General features: G+C 35.8%; 1 protein-coding gene and 1 long non-coding RNA gene across 2 annotated transcripts; both read right to left on the bottom strand.

The window, feature by feature from the left end:
- Nucleotides 1–14,810: 14,810 nt before the first annotated feature.
- LOC138140591 (putative nuclease HARBI1) lies at nt 14,811–16,364 on the bottom strand. Its single transcript, XM_069061654.1, has one exon. The coding sequence runs from the start codon at nt 15,942–15,944 to the stop codon at nt 14,811–14,813; it is 1,134 nt and encodes a 377-aa protein (XP_068917755.1). The 5' UTR covers nt 15,945–16,364.
- A 4,577-nt stretch (nt 16,365–20,941) lies between these two features.
- LOC138140524 (uncharacterized) lies at nt 20,942–23,189 on the bottom strand. Its single transcript, XR_011162559.1, has 3 exons — nt 21,571–23,189; nt 21,449–21,505; nt 20,942–21,398 (listed from the first exon to the last, which is right to left on the bottom strand). It is a non-coding gene; the product is annotated as an uncharacterized lncRNA (long non-coding RNA).
- Between the last annotated feature and the right edge of the window lie 887 nt (nt 23,190–24,076).

Raw genomic sequence — 24,076 nt, 5'->3', positions numbered from 1 at the left:
CTGACACTAAAATTGTGTTTCATGCTTGTAAGTTGGATTCTGATGCTCATGTAACGATAAGATGCTCGGATACCGATATTCTCGTCATTATGTTGGGCAACATGAATTTCATTCCAAACGATTTAAAAATTTCAATGCATGTTGGTACTGGAAACCACCAAAGATTCATCGACATCAACAAATTATATGAAACTTTGGGTCCACATTTGTGTTCTTCGTTGCCAGGATTTCATGCACTCACAGGCTGTGATTTTAATCCAGCGTTCTATCGAAAAGGAAAAAAAAACCGTTCCAGATTCTTCGAAATTCTCAAACGTATACGCAAACATTGAATGACATTTCAAATTTACCCAATCGCAACTTGGATCAACTATTTGCAACACTGGAAGATTATGTTTGCAAAATGTATGGATTTAAAAAAATTAATGACATCAATGTCGCTCGCTCAACAACTTTCACGAATGCATATAGTAGGAATGATAATGAAGATGTATTCTACTTAGAAAAAGGAATTGACGGTTCTATGTTCCCGCCTTGTAAGTCCGAGCTGCATCAACATTTTCTTCGTACTTCATATATCGCCCATCTCTGGAGTCATGCACATCTTCCAATACCATCCGAGTTATCACCTGGTGAGTATGGATGGGAAGAAAGAGATGAAAAGTATTTTTTTAAATGGTTTGAGGGAGATCAATTGCCACCATCCATCACAAGCGTCACCAGTCTTAACGAAAACCCCCAAGGTACTCGTATGATTAAACTTCTTCTTTCTCAGTGTCGGGCGAAAATGTTGGATGACATGACGTTTATAATTGATACATTTTTTTTTACAGATGACGATGGAATGGAAGACAATGAATATCAATGTGATATAACTATAAATGGTAGAGATGATGACGATGATGATGAAAATAATGATGATAATTATGATGAATCCAGCGAAATATAATCAAATAATTCTAATTCTTTCATTTCAGTTATGTTATTCATTAAATAATAAAAAGCCCTTGGAATATATGTGAGTTTTATACATAGCTGATATACCTACCTGTATTTTCGATAAATTATTAGAAGATCGTTTGAAATTTGGAAACATCATAGTCTGAATAAAACAAAAATATAAAATGTCAATCAGCTGAATGCCTATTGGGGGGAACGTCGTCAGTTAGTCGATTCAAAATACCGCGCGCCGTTTAGATTTATAAGCTCAACGATACTTTGTCACTCCAGCTGACGGTCTTTCCCCCATTATACATGTAGCTGACGATTATTATCATACTTCTATATGTCTCAGAAGTCATGTAAAAAAATTTCATTTGGTCTGAAATAATTTTGTTTTGTTAATTTTTTTACAAGTTTGCACGAGCAGCTGACGTGCAAACCCCCCTCCACGACTCAGCTGACTATTATTTTTCGACACTAGCTGTCATCAATAACTGATATTACAAAATTCAGTTTGCCTAAAATAACTAAAAAAACCATTTTTTTAAACAAGTTTTACGGCAACCTCCAGCAACCCCCACCGCTATTGGGGCAGCTGACGGTCGTTTTGGGTATTATCCACGTAAAATATATTATGACTCTTAAAATCAGCCAGCATGAAATGATTAGATCAAAAAGACCCCTGCCTCTCGGACTAATACCATTAGCAGTGTTGAATAGAGTCGTGTTTCATCAGGACGGCGCCATACCACATAATGCACGCATGAATTTTGTATTTTTAAATCATTTAAATCATTTTGGTGAACGACGAATGGGTGCTCATGGAGCTATTCGATGGCCTGCTAGATCCCCAGATTTGAATCCATTGGATTTCTTTATATTCATTCGAAACTTTCCAGACAATATTTATTTGACCCCATCAGGTACCCAAAAAGTGTTAAGAAAAAAGTTAGTGCGAGTATGTCAGGAAAATCCCCGAAACTTTTTACTGAATGCAAAGGTGGGCATTTCTAGAAGGTACCGAGTGTCTGCAACAGCATTGAGGAAATTTTGAGCAACTAGAATAGATTTTGTATTGTTTACAAATTTGATTACTTGATTTTTGATTTTCAATTTTTTTCAATAAAAATAAATTTTTTGTTGATTCTTTATAAGAGCGAATAAAAAAATATATAGAGTGCAATTTGAAAAAAAAAGTTGGCCATCGTCTGTCAAAAAATAGATGTCGAAAAAAATATCGAGTGGGATAATAATGAAGTGTTTTTCTAACTATTTCATTTGATGTGTCATTTATTCAAATCGGATAAAGAATAAGTAAGATACAGCGTCAAAGGTTTTTTGTCAGTCACCCTGTATATAACACAATTGATCTAGTATCTCTTGTGTTCAAACTGTTCAAAGAGTTAATTTTAAAAATTGACAATTTTTATTTTGAGTGACAACTCAAAAGCATCAAAGTCTGATACATTTTGGATGTCCCGGCTTTTAGTGTCCACCGATAGCACCGATAGGTACACATTATCATTAATAAATTATTGACTTAATTATATGCATGCTTTCAAACATGCCCAGTTATGTAAAATTAACCATTTTAGATAACTGTGTTATGTTATGTAAAATGTGATATTCGTAGCATCAGAAATTCATGTAAACATTTGACTTTTCAAAACGTAATTAGATAAATATTTTGTTTAATCCATTTCCATTACGTAAAACAGATTTCCAAATTACCTGCACCTGCATTGAAACCTGTAAAATATTATAGAAGAGTAGAACACTGTAATTCTGCTTGTTTGGATGAGGGGGGGGGGAAGATGGCGTCGCGAATAATTGGATTACTGGCTTTGTTGGATTAAAATACCTTATATTTCGCTGTTTCGCTCTATTTCACTCTGTTTCACTGAAGGCTAATAGCTGCGTTGCATGGGGTTGACGTGATTTCGTATCTTCGAAAAAAATCGCTGTTTTCGTCAATCGCCGTTATTTAGGGTAATAGCGGCGATTCAATCACCGGTAGCGATATATCGCTCATCACTACTTTGATTATTATTGTCATAGAAATTTGACACTATTCTGGCTGACAGTTAAAAAATGTATTTTATACTCCCATTTTCCTTTTCCACATGCCCTTTTCTTTTGATAAAGGTAAATTTTGATTGGAACTTTGCATTAAATAAATATTCACTACGTGCTTACTTACACTCATTCCCTACAACCTACAATACTTAATGACAAGGTTAGTCAATTCAAAATAGGGTTAAAAACGTATAATGGTCATTTCACATTAAAAGTCAAGGCAGTGATGTTGATGTCTCACTTTTTTTGCTCCCGATAGTACCTAGTTGAAGCAAAAATTATACATATATGTACAGCGTGATCAGAAAGACCTGTTTGAGTTGGCAGTACTGATTTTAACTGGAGGAACTTCCGGTTGTTGACGATTTCATACTGACAGCCCTTGTGTGACAATTGACATTCAAATTCAAAGTAAAACGCTGGAAATTTCAGATTAATTTATTTAACATGGTTTTCACATTGCAACATAACATTTTTATTGGAATGGCTTATTTTCGAAGTGGAATTCATAATCTAGTTACTGGTTCTGTAGTTCAAGTTGTTTCTTTGTACCGACTCGCGTCTAAAACGCAACCTAGTCTTTGTTGTCCGCGCATGCGCAACATTGAACGAGTATTTTCAAATATTTTAAAATGCTATAAAAGCGAGATATTTTTTGTCGTCAATTCTTAATTGTATTTTGCGTTTTATGATAAGTTTAATTAAGTATGTGCAACTGTCGCCCTAATTTAGTTTAGGATTGGTATCAGTCAAAATTTCCATTTTGTTAGTCACGATGAACCTTGTTTTATTTCATTATGCAATTTTCTTCACATTTGCCTTCATAAGAAATTAGGGGTTAAATCTCTTGAGAATACCCGCAATGTGCATACAACGGTTTATTTTTCCCATATTTTCTTTCGAACAATTGAAGTGTCTGGCTGATTATTACTAACTGATAATTAGTGGACGGTACGGCTTTTATGGCCATTGGGCGTTATAGACTATTTTATAGTAACATAGCTAAAAACGTTTATAGAATAATTGTGAAAAATAAATATCTTTATTAATAATAAATACTCACCGCACAACAATTATCGCATCACTTTGTTTCTTAAGTATAATATTATAGCAAATGGTCTGCAAACATTTGGTATAAATAGACTAAATTTAATCTTTAAGAAGATTTCAACCTTATATTGGAATGATAATAATTTATTTTTGCACTGCTTTTGTTAATATTTGTTGACTGTATGCAAGACATTGCAGAACCATCTCGTTTACCACAATACTTTAGAGCGAATTTAATCAATGAGTCCTTATATGTTGATATGTGCAATATGGATTTTATACAATTCCATTCCCGGAAGGATAACACAGAAAAAAAAAGTTAAAGTTCAAATTTTAAATGTATAATAGTATATTAAAGAACGAGTTTTATAAGGGTTGATTTGGCGCACGAGTCCCAAGTGTAGAAAACGACCCGTAGGGGAGTTTTGTATGGGACGAGTGCGCCAATGCCCTTATAAAACGAGTTTTTTATGTTATTTTTTAGAATTTGCACCCTTGTTTTAATTTTTAAATTAAAAATTTAAATTTTCAAATTCTAGGGAATTTTGTATTAATTGGTAATTCAAGGTAACGGATGCAACTACATCTGCAACAGATGTTAAATGTAGAGTTTGAACATTAATATTGGAAGTTTTTTGGTGTAAATGACAATAATACACTGAAATATGTATTGATAAAAATTTTCTTAGAGATCTATTAAACTACGAGTGCTTTAAGAGATAGCCATAAACGACTCCAAATTGAATACAATAATAGGCCTATTAGAGACGCAGATTCTAAAAACATATGTTATGCGATAATTGTTGTGGGGAGTGTATTAATAGGTATTTAATAATATTGATAACAAAAATTAAAAAATTGCAATAAATATAAAACTCAATCTCTTAGGTAAAAATATAGTCTATAAAATAAAAACATTCTTCTTTGTTATATTTCTAGTTATCTATCACGTGTTACTAATACTGGAAAGAGGAGCGGAGTATCTATCAAAAACTTCTGTTTGAGAATCATGTCCGGGTAACTTTTAGCGTTTCTTTACTTTTTCAAAAGAACGCACTAGGCGTGATTTCGTTCTTTCGGTTCCATGTTACTTTGTTTACTAGACAAAACTTCGATACTTAATAGAAGTGTTTTAATATTTTCTTCTATGTGAGAAATAGCTTTGTCAACATTACATTTATCGATGGCCAAAATCAATGTATCAATTTTCTCTCTGAGACTTCTTTTTCTTAATTCCAAGTCATTTGAATTTGTTTGTTCCTCCAAATGACTTGAAATGAATTTATGTTCTTCATCATTCTTATCTTTGGTGATAATAATACTATTTGTTCTTTCTCTTGTTGGGTATTTATGACAAACCAAGTGTATGTACTTCCAGTGCTTACACATATTAAACTGTATGGAGTAATCGTGGCAGTCACAAGAAAACATATGGATATAATGTTCTCTGGATTTTCGAGAGATGTGGGCGTGTGCAAATAATAGCCATACTGGGTTTCTCTGTAACAAGAGTATTTTTTATTGAAAATAATTCTGCCTAATCTACCCATCACCAAATTTATTTGCAATATGATACAATCTTACCAGTAACAAGAGAAACGGCATTAAAGCTATTATTGGCTTTCTTTTGTTCGGATGTAATTCGGAACAATCTCGAACCCTAGACACCCCTTTCTCGTTACAGGCTAACAACGACACGAGCTCGCCGACATCTTTCTAATGTCATCACAGGTCGCGCGCGAAAAATTCAAATATACAAACTAAAAAGAAGTACAATGAACTTTTTACATGGACATGTAATACATTTCAAATTGTAATTGCAAATATCATTAAGGCGGGTACAGATCAAGCGCGCCGATCCGCGCCGTGCCGTGCAAAACGTTCGCGAACGTTGCAGGCGCGGTCAGTTTGAACGGGTTACCGAGCACAAACGCGCAACAACGCGCACGAACAAGCATTCGCAAACATTATCCGTCTGATGTCGGTACATTAAAGAAATTTGGTTGTTCGTGCGCGCTCGATTTGGACGGATTTTTTATGTTTGTCGGTTTTATGCAGTCTCTGAAATTTGTGTCCCGTTTTTGTATTTTAGGGCCTAATAAGTCAATTAATGTTTGAAAATCTTCAGAGGACATGCGACAAAATTTTTTGAATTGCCCTGTGTTTTCAATGGACAAATCACACAATAAGTCACTCCCGCTGTAACGATTTCTGTTTTTAAACATCCCTGTCATCCACCATCGGCGATTGTTCTTCTTCTTTTTCAGTATACCACTTAACACAATAAACGCAGCACTTGCTATTTTGATTGTTTCATCATCCGCCATGATTGGTATTTTCGAATGAAACAAACGTACTAAACTCGGAACCTCTCCGAACACAGCCAAACATCCGCGCATTTGGTCAGTCTGGACAGTTCTTCAAACATACACGAATTTTGTTAGCAAACGTTTGCAAACGTTTTGCACGGCACGGCGCGGATCGGCGCGCTTGATCTGTACCCGCCTTTAGAAGCATTTTCAAATGCAACAGTGTAAAAGTGAAGTAATTGACTTGCGCTTATGTTTTTTCTAGATGCAACTAACCATTTCATGTTAGGGACCTCTTCAAATAATCCGTGTCATTAACAACTTCTTCAGAAATATTATGTCTTCTCTGCAGTTCGCTCAATTTATGCGGAACTCTATTCCTAGATAATGAAATTAATCTCCTCAAAAATTTTTGAGGTAAGCACTCGATAACATTGGCAATACTTATGTCAAGTCTCTGTGGACGTTTACCGCCAATCGAGTAGTTGTATTTTGATTCTTGATGCCATTTCTCTAATGACATATTGGTATTTTTGCGAAAGCCTTTTGTCGGGGCGTCGACTTGATGTTTTCGCAGCAACACTTATGCAGGGATGCTCAATATGTTGTTTGTTTTTGATTGAAAACCGTTGGAACTTAAGAATGGTTTATTGTTAACCTGCTGTTTCTTGTTGTTTGTACAGATCTTACTTAAGGCTCCACGATCCCTCACGTAGCGCCTATACTAAATAGATGGAGTCATTTTTTTCGGAATTTTTCTACAAAATCAACTTTGAAGCAATGCTTGACTTTTGGTTGGTTAGTAGGCACCTAAACGGAGGTCGATGACATATTATTTAAAAAAAAGTATAATAATTAATTTGTAATTAAATAAAAACGCGAAATCATTTTTTTCGGATTTTTTTGTCCTGGAACGTTTTTTCGCCGTAAGTAAACACTCATTTGATAGATAATTAAAATACGGAGGCCGATAACATTTTATTTTTTCGTTTACTGTCGTAGTTTTTTTGTTATTTATAAAAAATAAATCCGAAAATAGGCAACCAAAAGTACTTAAGACGACGCGGCCCTTGCCGCTCGAACATAGTTTATGGCTAGTGAGAGCGACTTACGCAGGTCCTTATAACGCACTAATACTTTTTCATGCCGCCGGCCGTTATCGACGGTTTTGCATGATTCAAAATCCGCCGGGAACGTAAAATTCCCGCCCTAGTACTTACAAAAGTGACCTTGACTAAAAATTCGCTAGGGAATGGGCAGGCAGCATTGAATATAGCCAACGGACTCCGTTTCGGCTCAGGAACGCGAGGGTCGCGGGTTCGATTCCACTTGAGAAACAAATTTTTTACTTTTCAAAAATGATTTAAATTTGTCGGCATGAAAAATTTTGTGGATTACACGTCCAGAAAATGTTTTGCGAGTGCTCGTGTTGCTTCGCCTCGGCTAAACCGCCTGGGCTACGCAATATCACTCACACTCGCAAAATATCATTTTCTGGACTTGTGATCCAAATAACTATTATGACCGAGGGTTCGGTCAGTCCATTGCTTTGGGCCGTCATTTATTACAGGGGGTCTTCAACGCATTTGTGCTCTGCAATTTTTGCGATATTATAAAAACAGGTCGCACTGATCAGGATTTTCATTGATTCGCGTGCCATAAATATTATGCGCCATTTTTGATGAAAGAATGAGTGAACATGTTTTTCTGCGAGAAATATACAGTGAATTTTTTTATCAATGAACCATAGGGAACAATTTTAGTTAATGAAACATTTATAATCTAAATTATAAATTTTAAAGTAAAGAGGTTGACAAATATTTTAGTATTTTAAATGCTCAAACGCCTCAAACTCTTTACTAAAAGCCGCTAAATAGTAACCTAATCGGTCTCTAAATCCGTCGAATAATAATATTTATAAAATTATTACACTGTTTTTCTTTTGATTTTCCTCTTTTGTCAACTGTAGTTGGTTGCAAAAAAAAACCGGAAACTGTCAGAATAAAATTGGCACATTTTTATGGTGTGAAACCTTGCGAGTGAGAGGTTAGAATTATAATCAAAATTCAATGACAATTTTAGAAATTATTTGATAGGTATCGTCAAGTAGACAATTAATTGACAAATGGACAAAACCAAATTGTACCAACTGTATTTCACTATTTCTCAAAACTATTTCCTATCTCTATTAAATGTCAAAGTGAGGTAAATATGAAATAGTTTTGAGAAATAGTCAAATACCATTGACAAAAAAGGAAAACCAAAAGAAAAACTCTGTTATATTATAATAAATTAAAATGGTCCAATAATATGAAATCCCAAAATTCATTCAGTTTTGTTACTTTCACTTTGAGATAGATAGGAATGTACCTAGGTACTGTTATTTTTTTTTTTTTTTAAATTTTAAACCTACCTCTTTTCACCATTATTACCGTACCGTACAGTTACTTGGGGATGATTAGTGGTCCTAGGTAAGTACCTAGAAGGACCGGGAAAATCCAATAATCCATTTGTTATCAAAAGAGTCAAAATTCCTGGTACACATTATAAAATTTCCAGTACGGACTATCAAACGTTTGGAACCATCGAAATCAGGTATTATTTACGACATTTGTGTTGGTTCTTGCTGTTATTAAATAAAAACTTTATTAATTATGGTTGAATCGTTGTTTGGTCAGAGAATTCAATTTTTTATAGGTAGGTACAGGTACATAGTTTTTTTTAAGATGCTTCTTATAGGTAAATTTCAGCTACTTCTCGAGTCAGTTATTTCGGGCAACATTCCATCCAAATATGTAACACACTCGTATTTCTAAAGGATCTATCATTTTACCGTACCAGTATTTAGAATCATCTTCTTCAATAACACAATACATATTTTCTTTTAATAATATTTTATCATCATCCCTGGGATTCATTTCTAAATATTAATTTTTTTTCTATTGCCGTTTTGATGTCGGTGTTTCGAGCAGCAAATGGACATTTGATTTCAACAATTGAGTCCAAATCAACCAATCCATCGGTGATGCCCCCAAAAATGTTTTCTCAATGTCCACAAATAAACCGCACGAACATAGACCCGTTATTTCTTCCAATTTTTGTTTTGCTTTTTCTTCGTTGTCAATACCCCATTGCAGTGATTCAGGTAATTTTTTAAATTTTGATTTTTCCAGGCGACATAAAATATCTTTTATCGTATTTGCAGTGTCCGTGGTAATTTTCATATTTATTATTCTTCCAAAGTTACTAGCAGTTAACCTATTATTTCTTAGCCTCCCTCACTCGTCATTATTGCGTTGCCCCATTGTTAAAATTGGAATTGATTCAGAATATAATCTCCAGTGGTTTCTAAGCCAGCCGATTACTGGCAATATCTGGATTCATACGACCGTAATGGGCCCTATTAAAATCCTGGAAGATTATCAATATTTTTCTTGTAAATATTCAGGTAACTTCTTAGTGCACAGGACAAAATGCAAAACTTCACGAACAATTGGTAAATGTTTTTTTTTTTTTACCTACAATATGAAAGATGCAGGTATAATAAGTGAAACGACCCTTCCTAATGTTTACCAAAAATATTGCAGGTAAACAAGAAGGTAGAGAATATCGACATCGACATAGTGTTATTTACTTACTACAATTTTTTCACATAACCAACTTATCAACTTTCATTAATTAATTTCTTTTTATTATTTTAATAAAAATTAAAAAAAATGATTTTTAACGCCTTATCTAAATGAATAAAAATTCGAATTGAGTTAATTTTAAAATATTAACAATGCAAAATTATAACTATTTTTTTAGTATTTGGCTGACCTCTTTGATGTCTAGGATCCACTAATTCTGGAAGAAAGAATATGTTGTTTCTATATGGGCAAGGAAATATTTGTTTCTTGCTTTAGTTTTATTTATTTGACTTGACGAAAAAGAATAATTAGTTAGAGTGGGCAGGGGACGATTGCGCCGATATGACCTGCTATAATCCGGGGTCTCTCAAACTACCTGTAATCCACAGGTACGATTGCGCCGGTACTAAATTTAATCCCTTAACGGGAAGGATAATTAGAAAGGTAACTGTACCTGTTTGCAAATAAAGTAGGGGTAGTTGGGAATATTCGGACAACGTTTTACTAAAATCATTAGTTTCGTCCAACAATATTCAAGTGATCGCTGGAACAAACGCTACAATGGTGAAGATGCTTAGTGAACGTGGCAAGATTCTTGTAATTTTCGAAAATTTTAAATTCAGAAATTGTGGAAGCACGGAAAAAGCTGTAGTTTGTATATATTTTTTTTGTAAATAAATGGTTTGTTGAGAATCTTTTATATTACATATTTGGTTTTCATAATTGCTTTTAAACATCGTTGGGGTCCATCATTACCTACTACCTGTATTTTATTGAGAGGCTTACAGAATCAGGGGTGCGGCGCAATCGTGCCCAGGTATTAACAACCACTTGGGTCGCCTCGGCGCAATCGTACCATCGGCTTAAAACGGGCAGGTAATATCGGGGCAATCGTCCTATGCCGGTTAGAGTAAGACAAAATTTATCTTGAGCAGAAGAAAGTTTCCGTTTCCGACCAAAGAAATATTTTGTTGAATCACATTTGGCTGAAAATTTTGATTTATTTACGCTAAACAAACTTAATGTTTGATTTAATTAAGTAGAGATATAAGTTACACAATACATTCTTTTGGATTAAGCGTATATTTTTTGGTAAAAGTGAGGCATGTAATAGAATATTTAGTTCAATCAAACAATGTTTGTTTTATATTAACTATAAGAATTGTTTAAAATTAAAAGGTTGTTTTAAATAAAAATCGTATTTTTTTATTTAAAAAAAATATATATATTTGAAATCACTTACAAACAAGAAATTATTACTGCATAATACCCAAAATCTTACTGCCATCTCCAGTAAAATGAATATTGAAGGGCACTTTGTTAATAAGTTCATTTTTACACATTGAAACCCAGCTACATGGCAAATTATTTTCGAAGTCGAATTGTATCTCATAACCCTGTTTATGACAATTAAAACCAATGACAAATAGAGGCTGCAATATGAAATTTATCATATTGTTAATTAGAATTATGTGTTTTATAACACCAAACTTAGGGATCTCGTCATCAGACATTTGTAGCGCAAAACCGATTTTGTATAAAATGTTGTCACTTTTTACCCACGGCACGCTAACGCCGCCGCCGTTTGGCACTGCGGACGGTTCAAGAGTGGTTTTCAACAAATTATATATTGCTTTGTAGTCAGATAAAGAGTTGATATCATCAGTTGGTCCATGCTCCATTGCATTTCCAAAACCCTTTTTAGTTATTATTCTGTATGAAAAGCGAAGTTGATGTTTAACTGCTAAGGTTGCTAGAATGTTTTTTCGTGAAGTTACTACGCTGGCAGAGGATTTTAATATTTAGTGAAATGCTTCGTAGCGCATTGCCCATAGGTATCTTGGAGGCCCAGCATTTAGAATAAAGTTGGGATAATGCAATAACATATGGTGTTTAGGCTTCAATGTCTCTGCAAACAAATTGCAATGTAATGTATGATGCTCTTCAATTAAGTGCGCTAAATGTTGTATAGTATTCTTAGATATAACTCTGCTTAATAAAATATATAAAATTTGATGTAAATTTATATATAACTGCCAGCACTCGTCGTCTTCTGGAACCAAGTCACCCACTAAAATACCAAAATAACTTACAAATGCTAGCATTTCAGAAGCGCTCATAATAATATGTTTCTTTTTTATATGATCTGCCTTAATTTGTGGTATAGGATTACCTGTATCAACCTCACAAAATTTAAAATGTTGAATTCTTTTATTAATGTTGTCCAAATTGAAATATTTCTTTGTATTTATTAAGTAATTTAAAATATGTGCCATGTGTCAAGCGACATATTTTGTGAAACATGGAAATTAGGTAAATGGTGGAATACGCACACTTCTTTAATTCCATAAGAAAGAGCTGCAGCGTCAATTTCATAAGTTTCTTTTGTACGAAGTGTTGAAATGTCTTCAGTATTTTGTATTTTTGAAATGTCTATAGAAGATTTACATATTCGACAAAAAAACTTTGCCGAAAAACTTTTTTGAAAACCTAGGATAGAATTAAGACCTAAATTATCTTCGAGGACTAGCACAAGAGTCAAATAAATTCTAACCTCTTTGGAATCAATGCAAATTGTAATTCCTTCTTTTTCTAAATAAGCGAACTCTTTTATTAAAGCACCAAAAGATTTTTTATTTCCGTAAAAACTTCGATCAGAGGAGTAGAATAGTTGGGGCAAAAAAATGTTTTCAAGTAATGAAATATAGTCTGTTGGTATGCACGCCAAAGAAACGTAAGCTGCACCAATTTTGTAAACACCTGCTTTAGTACCTAATGGATTACAACATTCAAAGTCATAAAAATAAAATAAAAGCGGTAATACAATTACATCTTTACTAAACTTCTCTCTAGTCGTCTTCCACAAATTTCCCTGAATAAAACTCGATAGTACATCTGATCCAGCAGACATCTCTGCATTCATATAAGTGACAATATCATTGAAAACGCCAGGTAGTTCTAAAAAACTCTTAAAACTTTTACGCAGGGGAATGATTTGACCTTCCGCTTTTTTAAAGACCAAGTTAGGTTGATGTGGAGTATTAATTTTTTGTAAGGTTGTATGTTCACCTATTGTGAAAGTTTCGGGTTTTATGTAGGACTGACAATTGTTTTCAAAATACTTGAGACGTAAGTATTCAGAGCGAAGGCACGTAAATATATGCTTAACATTATGAGACATTTCTGTAAACTTTTGAAAAATTTCTTCTGTTGTTTTTAATGTTATTATTAAATTATTGATGCTTTCAAAAATAGAATTAATGAGTTCAGAAATATGGTCTAATACCAGCTGAACTATATTTCGTGATAAAGAAGGTATACTGTATAAATGACCTACTAGAAATAGAATTGCATTGTCTAATGGGCCAATTTCAAGTTAGCTATGCAAACTGCAGTTGTAGCGCAAATATTTGCAATTCTCTTGCAACGGAATTTACAACCCAATTTCAAGTTCAAACTGCCCGGGGAGGCAGTGCAGTTGCAAATTTGCTCTCGATCACGTGACAACTGTCATTAATTTTGCGGTGCGCGAATTAAATTTAAAAATTTCAAAACCAAACGAAGAAATATAATGGAAAATAAAGCGTAAGTACAAAATGTTTTTAATTTATTTATTTATTTATGGCAGATGTGTAAAACGACACATTTTAGGGTTAAGAAAAGGTCAAAAAATTTTAAAGTGGAAGAAACGGCTGTGCTTGTCGAAGAAGTCGAGAAGCGAAGGGCTCTATTGTTTGGTCCTCTCAAGGGTCCGAATTTAACTCAATTCCACCGGGACAGAGGATGGCAGCAGGTGGTAGACGCTGTCAACGCTGTCGCTCCCACAGTACGGACGGCAGCAGAATTGCGGAGTAAATTTAAGGACCTGAAGACAAGGGCCAAACATAGAGTCAACGCGGTTAAGCGAGAGGGCCAAAAAACTGGGGGCGGTCAAAATGAAGCCAATACACCCCTTTCTGCTATCGATGCCAAACTTTCCCAATTTATTGGTACCGATAGCATTGAGGGGATTGCTGGTAGAGTTGACCCCTTCAGGCGTCAAGGTAGGGTCACATAAGTAATATTTTTTGCACTTTTTATCATTCTACTTACAGTAATCAATCCCGGTCCTTCGACGAGCACAGCTCACATTCCAGATGTGATTATATTTGGTATGTATGCAATAATTGATATTTTCAGTTTCAGATATTTTTTCACTGTTTTTCCACTCGTTTTTTATGTAAAACAATTAAATAATAGTACTGAATATAATTTAGAACCCATTCCCGAAAGGCCACCCCTTGTAGATCTTCCGTCCTCATCCCTTAACCCGGTCGATACAAATGAAGGTATGTACATTTCGAACTACATGTTTTATTGATACACAAAAAATTAAATCACCAATAACATTCAGTCATAAACACATTCTTAATAAAAACATACGAAAACAATTTGGAATTAAAAAAAATATTATGAACATAAAAAAAATAATTATAAATCTGTTTAATCGGCCAGATCCCAATCCTGTAGTACCTCCATCTTCTACACCAATCCTAAAACCACCCCCACTTCCCAGACGAGGCAAAAAAAGGACGATCGAGGCGGTACTAAAAGAAGCCGAGGAAACGACATGCTTCCAAAGAGAAACCAACCAAATCTTAGGAGAGTTGGTTTCTGAAATGCGACAAACGCGGTCCGACCTCAACAGTCGTTTAGACCAATTAATAAATTTAAAAAAATTGAAACTTGAATTATTACAAGAGGGCATAGAACTCAAAAGAAAAAAATTAAATATAAATTAAAAATATATTGTTGCTGTTTTATTTTAATGATTAATAAATGGGTCAATTGGGTTTCTGGTGGAAATGTGCACAGAATTGTACAAATGTTCTGCCGGTGATGTTGCATTTGCCACTGGTGTCATAATCCACGGTTCTTGGGGGTACCCGGAGTCCACAACTAACCAACCTTCAGGAAAAGTACCACCCTCTTCAAATGCATTCCGTACAGCTGAATTTCGCCAGATGTATGAATCATGATTTGAACCTGGGAACTCGGCAAAAACATTGTAAATTTTCAAATCTGGTCCCGCAATTAATTGAACATTGATCGAATGGTAGAGATGTCTGTTAAAATATTGTTCCGGGGCATTGCTGGGTGCTTGCACTCTACAATGTGTACAATCGATTACTCCCAGTACATTTGGAAATCCAACTCCATGCTGGGTCAACCCTAGTTGGTAAAATGCCTGCTTAACTTCGGTGAATTCTCTGGCTGTTGGAAAACGAATAAACTGCTGCGAGACGGCTACTAGAGCGCTAGTCACTTCACTGATCGCGTTTGAAACAGCTGATTGTGAAATTCTTGAACTGCCTCCAACTAACCATTGAAATCCACCCGAAGCATAAAACTGCAATGCAACATATAATTTATGCATAGGTGTGAGATGTTCGTAACGTCCTCGCCTTGTATTTCGTTCCAAACTTGGTGTTAGAACTTCCAGCACATAATTGAAAACACGACGGTCCAGGCGTGTTTTCTGGAAGAGATTTCTCTCCGACATCTCCTGAATACTAAAAGGTATTCTTGCTAACCTTTGTTCTTCTTCGTCACTGTCGCTATCACCACGATTAACTAATTCATCCACAACTAAAGCGGCCAAGATCTGCCTAGCTGCAGCCATTTTCACGGTGTAAAAATGACAGAACAGAATGCAACTGCTTACAACCGTCCAATAGGTAGTTGCAAATAGCAGATGCAAATCGCGCGACAATTCGAACTTGAAATCGGTTGTAAATTTATTTGCAACGTTGCCATGGGAAACGTAGTTTGTCCCGGTTGTAACTCGACTTGAAATTGGCCCATAAGTGTGCATCTGGTGGATCCACTGTAGATTCATCTTTATTTTTTTGAGTATGGGGTAAACAGTTACTACATCGACTAGTTGAGGCCAGTGCATGATTTTCAAAAACTGCTTCCAAGTTTGGTTGGGTAACACTTAACTCACTGTGATTTTTATCTAAGTGCTTCCGTAGGTCGCTTATGCTAGAGAAACTCCTAATGCAATTATCTTGTTTGCATAGGAATTTCTGTAAAAGTGAGTGCATGATTTTGATATGACTTATGAGGACATTCGACTTCGAAAATACTTTGTTACACCGAAAACAAATAAATCTCGATTCCATCTCAAAAATTATGGAAGGTAACACAGGTTAAGGTTGATATATGTATAAGGAATGATATACTATTAGAGCTACGCTTAGATCATACACAATACAAACAATTGCAAATAACAAACCCTTTAACCGAGGTAACTTGAATTCACAAGTCACTTGCAACAAGATTTTAATTTTTAAAAACTCAGAAGGAACTCAAAAGATACGAGTATGAATTATACAAATAATAATTTATCTCTAATAAAAATTTTCAAATATATTTCAAAATGCAAGCCTTTATTTTTGAAATTAGTGTTGCAAGTTACGTTTATTATGCTTCCAAACAACACATTAATCGGATACAATTGAATTTAATTTGATCCCCAATTGCAGGGATCAAAAATTTTATGTGGTCTTCATTCAGCTGGGATAGTATTTCAATGTCATCTATTTTTTGATCTGAAAGAAGGACAACGCCTACAATTATTTATGTTGAAATAAATACATTTTTTGAATAAAAAAAAGAAAGAAAACAGCTTATCGAAAGTCGAACGCTCCATGAGCAGTCAGAGAGTACAGATCGATATCGATATGACCACTTATTCGCTCCATCAGTAATTAAATTTAACCATAACTAATAGCAATATTAGGCGCAGTTCGGCAGTTTTTTTGCGAATTAGCGTATACATATCCGGCTTTAATTAGCACAGGCAACGACCTCGGTTTTATTACTCTTCGTCCTCTTCCCACATTTTCTACATCCAATATGACCACTAACTCATATTATAAAAATTAATTCAAAAAAATTAATCAGCATCTAGTTTACCGCGGCGTAGTTGACCGTGCTCTCCCAGACAAAACCAAAGTATCGAGGACTACACTACCCTCACTTCGATCTGCTCTAAAGCAGGACCATTGTTGCATTGTTGCACACATAGCTTTTTTACTTGCGATCATCAAATCTAAAAATAACTCCGCGCACGTGTTCACTAATAGGGCAACATTTTGCAGCATCCAAATATTCTCGTTCGCCTTTTCTGACAAATTAACAACAAACAACAATTAACGCAAAATCAAATAAAGACAATCATCATACCTATATTGATGACTTTTGACCTTTCCAAAAAAACAAAGTTTCTATTAACAATGAAGATCTAAATCTAATCAGTACCTAACAGTGGCGGCTTCTCAATGGAGGCAGGGGAGGCCGGGCCTCCCTAAATATTGTAGAAGTACAAATTACAAAATAAAAAATAATACAATAAAATATAAATAAAATCAATATACATGATACATGTAATAACGAAAATAATAAAATATACCTACATACAAATATAAGAATATAGCACTTTTTTGTTAGCTCGTTGATTATTAATAAGGAATTATGTAATTAATAAATTAATGAATGGTAAAATCAGCTGGGTCTAAAAATGAATGTGCACGACTGCACGCCACCTCGCCACCCGCAAACGGAGGCCGAGAGCACTCGGGCCGCTGGGCCGCTCCAGCTTATTTCACGTGTTTACTTCAAATTTGGCCTTGAACGGACGGTTCTGTGTTAACAACCAACAGAAAATTAAGAAATGTTAGCGTCATCGGCGGCCGGCCTCAAGCCAATCAGAAAACACCTCGCGCTGAAATTAAACATTAACGGTAAAATGCACGCTTCCCTACGCATTTCGCTGAGTTGAAACAATTCTGTGTTTGCTTGCTATCTCGAAGGTGGGGTAAGCGGTTAAGATTTAATTTTGCAATTCGATAATTTCAAAAATGGAAGTGACAGCAATAAACTTCTTACATCATCCAGATTTAGTAGGTTTTTTGTTGATTCATCATTTTAATTCGTTGTCTTATGAAAAAACCCCAACTAAAATTGGATTGTCTTGTGATATTAAACAGTAAACATAACAGATCATTTTGTGAATCGTGGTAGGTATGAGAAATGTTTTTAGTTTACGAGAATTTCCGAACGAAATAAATTGTTTTGCTGGCCGTGTTTGTGGTTTTCATCTGACTATTTCATTCATTTACATTTCGGCCAATAGAATCTCGTCATTCAACAATGAGTAAAAAATTTCAGTCGGTTGTAAGACTTCGTTTTTGCCTAAGGGCTTTATCCGCTCAATATTTGACAATTAATAGATCAGACTCATCGATACGCCTTAAATTAGACAATCTCAGCTACAGTCATTTAAATATTTATTTTGGAGATTTGTCAATTTTACCATGTAATTCATTTAAACGCCTTGTATTTGTGCTAATTTTTTAAATAAATGTACACCCCTCAAAAAACAAATTTTTTACAGCGCATAAATAAATATAGTCGTTTTCAATGACATCCGTGCTGTCGGTATGACAGTACGTTGGCATCACTTGCTGTTTCAGTTTAGTAATTTTGACTTTTCTAATTTGGTAAATTTATCTTGACGCGGCAAATTGACAAATTCAAATTATTATTTATCATTTCCGACAAAAAATGTAGTCTGATTCGGATTCTGAGGATGACTTCGTTTAACCATGTTTTACACCATGTTGAAGATTGAGTTTTACCGTTTGTTGTTGATGTTTCACGAAATATAAATTATCTTTTACCATAACCTCAATTTCTTGTTTGACATTTTTTTAACTAGGATGTTCTTATACATACTTTGAATACTGGTTATGAATTTGTGTGTACAATCTGCACCAACATATTAAAAATGACACTGACAGCACGGATGTCGTTGAAAACGACTTTATTTCTCACATTTTGACTGGCCTCCTCGAGCACAAACACCACGAGCCGCCACTGGTACCTAATAACTCCACGTATGCACCCGGCTCCTGCTAGCCTCAGGATTATCTCGTCGTCCGTGCTTAATCACCGAAAAATTTGCGAACAATAAAAGCTGGATTTATTTTATCAAAACCTACGCTGTTTCAATTGTGAGACTGTGACTGCCATCCTCTACGTCGACAATCTCTTTGCAGAAAGTTTTAACCACCTTTATATGACTGATTTTGTTTTTTGTTTCTGAGTGCTGCCGCTATGCCGGGAATCCCCTATATATACCGACATACTTCGTAATCATCAGAGTAGCACGTGACCGATGGTCAACATTCATGTAATGAAATTGCTAATTTAGCTATGTTTCTTCAAATTTTAATACATGTATTTTGATTGTGATCACAGCAGAGATTTTAGAGGAAATCGTAGCAATATCGTAATAAAGCAAATGCAGGTTAAAACCTAATTAGAAATATGTTCAATCTAATTAGGTTTTAGTCTACATCTGAACAATAAACTGCGTACTTACCTTTAAAAACGTGCTCCAAATGTTTAAGTTGTTCGTTCGGAGAAAGTCTTCCATTTTTCAACCACTGATGCACACTAATTGCACAGGCACAATTGCATACACAAGGGCATACGAATATGCACCCTATATATGTCGTTGAATTCTGAATTGTGAAAATGTGAAGCAACGTGCGAGAATGTTATACTAATGGCGGGCACAGTGCACATTGCAATATTGCACAACACTTGCACAACGTATCAGAGACTTCTTCTTAGTGAAGATTGGTCAAAATATATCACGTGATGTATATTTTTAAAAAATATTTATTAACTTTTATTTGAAAAAATACAATTCTTCAATTAAATCAAATAAATTGGCATTAAACTTAAAAAAATATTCGCATCAAACTAATGCAACTCATTTATTTGGAAATTTTAAAAAACTATTTTTTTGTCCAAGTATTTTATTTACTTCAGTGAAATGTGTGCAACCATATGAATGGAAATAAATTTAAATTAAATATTAAATAAACCACTTTGTTTGTGATAAAAGAATTAGTTTAAGTGCAAAACAAATATATTTGAGAGAAACAAACAGCATTCAAAAAAACAGAAATTCTTATTTCAAATGAACGTTTTTCTCTGTGTACAATTTGATTATATTTGTAACACTAAGGCCCGGTTTATTCACCTTCAAGTAAATTTATCTGGCCAGTAGTTGCTATGATTTAGAATCTGCTATTGGTAGATCCATGGTAATTACCGTTCAATTAAAGTTACTTGAAGGTGAATAAACCGGGCCTAAACCATAAAATAAATATGTACAAATTGACAAACTGCAATAATAATGATGATACTATTTACAATTTGACACAACACACTTTTGTCATTTTTTTTTGTCACTAATGCCCGTATGCACAAACGTTAACGAATTGTTAAATCCTCCGTTGACGAATCCTTAAATTTTTGACAGAGACTTTAACTGTTCGTCAGGCGTTTGACAATTCGTCAAGTTAACAATCTGTCAAGCCTTAATTAACCTTATTTTCCTATATCACAATTTGTGATGCAGAGCTGAAACTTCTTCATTATAGCCAGATGGCCAGGATCAGTACATGATAGTACGATATTTAACAATTCGCCTTTGCCAGTAGAATTTCGCATTGGTCAATATGGAAATGGTTTTTTGTTGGGTGATAGTGGGTATCCCTGCAGACCATTTCTATTAACTCCGTTGCTACACCCTGCAAATGCCAGTCAAGAGGCATACAATCGAGCCCACATTCTAACACGGAACACCATTGAACGATTTTTTGGTGTATTAAAGCGCAGGTTTCCTTGTCTTGCGTTGGGATTGCGTTGTCAACTAAATACAGTTCTCCTAATTATTGTTGCCTCTGGAGTATTGCACAATATTTGTAAATTACAAAACGATATTTTAGACATTGAGGAAAACATAGAATTGGATGAAGACGAGGACGAGGATGTTGCAGAAAACAGCGCTAATAAAGCAGTAATAAATGTTAAACTCTATTTAATAATCGGTCATATTCGATTTTAATTTTTTAAATTCAATTTGTTTTATTTTGCGATCTAATATTGCCGCTTTTAATTTCTCCTGGTAAAATTGTCGTTTCAGTTCGCTCAATTTTATTCGCGGCCGTTTTATGAGTCGTTTGGGATGAGGAGGTCTGGTAGCAGGTCTAGGGGGATTGGGCGTTGGATTTGTTCCAGGGAAAGTTTTCTCTGGAGGTGCTGGCTCTGCTTCAGGTACAGCTTCTTCTGGAAGGTTTAGTGCTGAAAGAGTTTGTGGTAGGATTGGAGGGATAGCAAATTAGTCAGATATGTTACAGAAATATGACGCTGCACTGTCGAATTCATTTTGTAGCGGTTCTACATGCACCAGTTCCGCCAACAAAATTTCCTGCGTGCAGGTAAGCTTGGAGCCACCAGCAGAACCACCACCAGTTTTGAATAATTGTTTCTTAAAAACATTCAAATTAAAAAAAGATATAAACATTTTTTCAATAGTACCTTATCACCAGCCGCATTATTGCGCGCCGCTTTTAATTTCGCTTCATATTCGCATTGCTAGAATTTACATAATTATAAAACCAAAATTCATATGTACAAACAAAACCACAGGTATAACTTACATGTTTTTCTGCAACAGTTTTCCGTGTCGATCGCTTCAAATTGTCGTAAATCACTTTTAACTGCCGCCCTAAACGGGGTCCCGTTTCACACTGGGCATTATATTCTGCGCAAACCTTTGCCCAAGTTGCGGTTTTTGAAGATGTCCCACAATTTTTAGTAGACTTGTCTTCAATTATTTTTGCATATCTACGCATGGATAAGAAAATGTTAAATTAGGATAAGTTTGGATTTAAGTCAATTAGATGGTTAATTGGTGGTAGGTAGATGTATGTAGTATGGTATACAGGTATTGGTTATGCAAGAATATTAATAAATTATGTATTATATGTAGGTACTGTTACGTTAATAAATTTCTTTATTAACCTCCGGGTTACATTTCTTTCGTCGACAGCTACTTACAAAGACTTATGACTACTAAACTTACCCTAAAACTTACCCTAACTTACAAACTAGCCTTAACCTAAACCTTACACTACCCTTAAACCTACACTTCACCTCACGGTGGTCCTTTTTCACTACCCGCATCTCTCCACTAGTCACCCCTTGTCCTCGTCTTCGAAGAAAGTCCCGGAAAGGGGGGACCACCACCGCACCACCTGCCGATCCTGCTCCCTGGCCCGCCGGCTCTGACCTTGACCGCGGCCGCGATCCGCGGAGGATCCAACCGGACTGCTCCGGGAGATCTTCTTCCGGCTCCGACCCTCGCCGCCGCCGTCCTGCTACAAAAACAACGAACACAGCAGAGGCGAAGCAAGATAAGGAGGACACAAAAAGTTGTCCGTCCCGATAACGACTCGATTACTGCCGAGGTCACGGTATCATCGGGACGAACAACACATGTTCAAAAAATGAATGTCAAGGGGAAACATTTACCGAGTTCCTCCTTATCCCACTGGAAAGTCGGAGACGAAGACCCTCCCTTCGGTGCGGGGTTGTGGAGGCGCTTCCTCGGTGAGTGGGGTCGGCGTCCCAGCGATCAGGGGAAGAAACTATCCGCACTAGGCGTCGGTCGCAACACAAGAGGACCTTTTCATTGAGGGGCCCCCCAATCCGCCCCCGGCGTTAGGCGTCGGTCCACACAGGACACCGACCTACTTCTGGGACCCCATCACGTCTTCACACCTTCACACTGGAACTGTCCGTCCACCACTGTCACCTCAGTCCACTTCTGCGACGGTCGTGCCGCAAAAAAAAAACTCGCTTCGGAAGGCGCGAGTGTCTTCCGCAGGATGGTGAAGGCGGGAAAGTTTTCAAACGTAACAGTACTTACTTTCCAACAATGGCCAGCAATAACTGTTTATCCCGCTCGGTAAAATTAACCCTTTTTTGAGAACACAAACTCATTGTTTAACACACAGAAAAAACAAAACGAATGGACAACACAACAGTCACTGTCAAATGGAGATACTTTTTTAACATTTGACATTAGCGAATACGTACGCGATTTTAAATAATTTTCAATGTTGCCAAGAGTACCATTCGTCAACACGACATCAATTGACGAATCGTTAATTATTTGGAATTTGCTTTTGTGCATACGGAAATAAATTTGACGGATTGTCAGATTTGACGAATTTCATTAGTTGACAAATCGTTAAAGCAAGTTTTGTGCATACGGGCATTGATCACTTATTGGTAGCACATACACTTTGGATACTGTTCTTGTTGAGAAAGGCAATTAAAGTAGGTTTATATTGTGTTTTGTTTTAGTCTCTAAGGTTTCTATGTACAACAAAAATAACAATTAATTAAAATAAAACCTTTTCAAGAGTTCACACTCACAACAGGTTATGGGCCCAGTGAGCGCAGTTCGCGACGAGTAATAAGAGTCATAAGTAAATTAACGAACTTAAAAATACGCGTAATTTGTTCTAACAACGTTCGATGGCCGACGACAAGAATAAGGTCCCTCTCTTCGACGGATCGAATTTTTCGAATTGGAAATTCCGCATGGAGACTCTGCTTGATGAACTCGACCTCCTGGACATCCTGGAAACACCGATGAATGCATCAGTGGAAGCCGTTGATGCCTCAGATATCACGGCACAAGATAAAAAAAAAAAGAAGGAGCAACTAAAGAAAAGGGATAAGAAGTGCAAGTCCCAGATTGTCCAACGAGTGGCCGACAGTCACTTGGAATATGTAAAGGACAAGGAAACTGCATTTGAAATTTGGACGGAACTGACAAATACATTTGAACGTCAAGGTTTGGCAGGTCAGTTACTACTACGAAAAGAGCTTCTGTTGATGAAATATAGCCCCGCGAAGGAAACGTTGGAGGCTCATTTTCTCAAATTTGATCGAGTCATGCGTGATCTACGATCGACTGGTGCCAAGATGGAGGAACAAGACATCGTGTGCCATTTGCTCTTAACGATGCCTGGTGAATACGACTCCGTCGTCACGGCCCTGGAGACGCTCAGTTCAGAAAAACTCACCATGAGCTTTGTGAGGACTCGTCTGCGCGACGAGGACATGAAACGGGAAGGCAAGCAGCGGAAAAGC

The sequence above is a fragment of the Tenebrio molitor genome, chromosome Y (assembly GCF_963966145.1).
Source record: "Tenebrio molitor chromosome Y, icTenMoli1.1, whole genome shotgun sequence".
Classification (NCBI taxonomy): Eukaryota; Metazoa; Arthropoda; class Insecta; order Coleoptera; family Tenebrionidae; genus Tenebrio; species Tenebrio molitor.
Note: the sequence above shows the minus strand (reverse complement) of the source record. Positions and strands in the feature narration are given on the sequence as shown.

What these genes read in the sequence shown, in the direction of transcription:
- LOC138140591 (XM_069061654.1), bottom strand. Translation starts at nt 15,944, where the DNA reads ATGCACTGGCCTCAACTAGTCGATGTAGTAACTGTTTACCCCATACTC.